The sequence below is a fragment of the Papilio xuthus genome, unplaced genomic scaffold (assembly GCF_000836235.2).
Source record: "Papilio xuthus unplaced genomic scaffold, Pxut_1.1 DF825041.1, whole genome shotgun sequence".
Lineage (NCBI taxonomy): Eukaryota > Metazoa > Arthropoda > Insecta > Lepidoptera > Papilionidae > Papilio > Papilio xuthus.
In genome coordinates this window covers 1-1,631 of record NW_013533608.1, presented here as the reverse complement: position 1 = coordinate 1,631, position 1,631 = coordinate 1, and the positions used below count along the sequence as shown (strand labels likewise).

The following is a 1,631-nucleotide window of genomic DNA, read 5'->3' as shown; positions in this document are numbered from 1 at the left end:
CCCCCCCCCCCCCCCCATGTACCCCCTAAAATTACCTCAAGATTTCATAATTAAGTTTAAAAAAAGTTCTGCATTCCCAGGTCGTTTATCCAGTACGGAGATGGAAGCAGACAGCGAAGCGGATGCGAGGAAATGCGAAGCTATACTGCCTGGGATTAAAGTACTGTGGGCGGTGCTAGAGGATTATGTTAAAGAAGGTGATATATCTTTAATTATAACTAGCTGAAGTCCGTGACTCTGTCCGCGTGAAACAAAAAAATCTTTATTAGTAGTCTATGTGTGCTTGCAGACTATGTTCTATATATATGCCAAAGTTCATCGAGATCCATTCAGACATTTTGGAGATATCTTCAAAGTAACATCCATCTATTCGCATTTATAATATTAATATTTAGTAAAATATAAATCATAGGTCTCGAAAACAAATGTAGTATCATCTTACTTATATAAATGCGAATGGTTAGATGGATGGATGGATGATTGAAGATATCTCCAGAAATTCTGCATGGATCTAGATGAAATTTGGCATATGTAGAACATAGTCTGGAAGAACACATGGGATACTAAGGTTTTGTTAATTCCGCATGGAAGGAGTCACGAGCGACAGCTAGTTTGTTACAAAAACAGAAATGTCTAAATAAATTAATAGCGTAAACTGGTTGACACCTTGACTTTGTAACGAAAGCACGTCGTTCACGCCAAAGGATTGTAACTAATATTGTCTAAATCTATGTACATAGGTCGTGTACACCAGCTGGGCGTGGCGGATGTAGGCGGCGGGTGCCTACGCAAGTTGCATGCGTGGGCGCGCGTCAAGCCCGCCATTGCGCAGATAAATCTAGCCTCTTGTTGTGTCGTGCCACCTTCCCTGCACGCATTCTGCCGTGCTAATGATGTACAGCTACTCACCCATGCTGATCCACCGGGTTAGTGTTATTTGATGCTAGCTCCGCGACTCCGTTTGCAACTTTTAAGTCGGTTCAGAACTGATTTACACACGTTTTGTTTCATACTACTAGCGCCATCTATCTCGCTAGGTTTGTATCGATATTAGTAACGTCATCTATCCAGGTTTATTGTTTCGTACTAGTACCGACATCTATATATTGCACCAAATTAGAATGTTTGACAAAAATCCTAATAGCGCCATCTATTGTATGAGAAAGTTAAACTTTCCTTTAAAAGCGAGATGCCATTTTCGAACACTTGTACGTTAATTTTTCTTAATTTACGTATTTAATCACTTAGTTTTATAAGAAAAGTTAAGGATATGCGAATGAAACTATTAACCTTAATACTTGTTTTATTTTCCAGATCTCCTCTCTCTAGCTGCTTTGAAAACGATAACAGACGCGGGCGTCGGCTGTAACAACTTGGATTGGTGCGCGAGATATCAAGTGCATATAAAATGTAGAGGTGTACTAGCTCTAAAAGGTTACGTTTGCAAAGCAACTCTGGGAAATGCGATTGAAGCTAAATAGACGTAGTGAAATGTTAAACATACCACGAATTCTGTGATAGGAACACTATGTGATATTCTGATATGACTGGAGGAAATAAAAATGGAACAAATGTGTATTGTGTTTTATTTCTAGTTAGACCCAACTTTAAAAAAGGAATAAACAAAATTT

The 1,631-nt window shown here is 38.9% G+C and overlaps 1 protein-coding gene across 1 annotated transcript; it reads left to right on the top strand.

Annotated features, from left to right (window-relative positions):
- Window positions 1-85: 85 nt before the first annotated feature.
- Window positions 86-1,576, top strand: LOC106126086 (glutamate--cysteine ligase regulatory subunit-like). The gene is made up of 3 exons (XM_013323551.1): window positions 86-197; window positions 741-926; window positions 1,315-1,576. The coding sequence occupies exons 1-3, from the start codon at window positions 101-103 to the stop codon at window positions 1,479-1,481; spliced, it is 450 nt and encodes a 149-aa protein (XP_013179005.1). The 5' UTR covers window positions 86-100; the 3' UTR covers window positions 1,482-1,576.
- Window positions 1,577-1,631: the final 55 nt, after the last annotated feature.

Excerpts from the sequence above, each read along its gene's own strand:
- LOC106126086 (XM_013323551.1), top strand. The coding sequence starts at position 101 with ATGGAAGCAGACAGCGAAGCGGATGCGAGGAAATGCGAAGCTATACTG. Across the intron at positions 198-740 it reads AGAGGATTATGTTAAAGAAG|GTCGTGTACACCAGCTGGGC; the intron begins GTGATATATCTT and ends CTATGTACATAG. Across the intron at positions 927-1,314 it reads CACCCATGCTGATCCACCGG|ATCTCCTCTCTCTAGCTGCT; the intron begins GTTAGTGTTATT and ends TTTATTTTCCAG.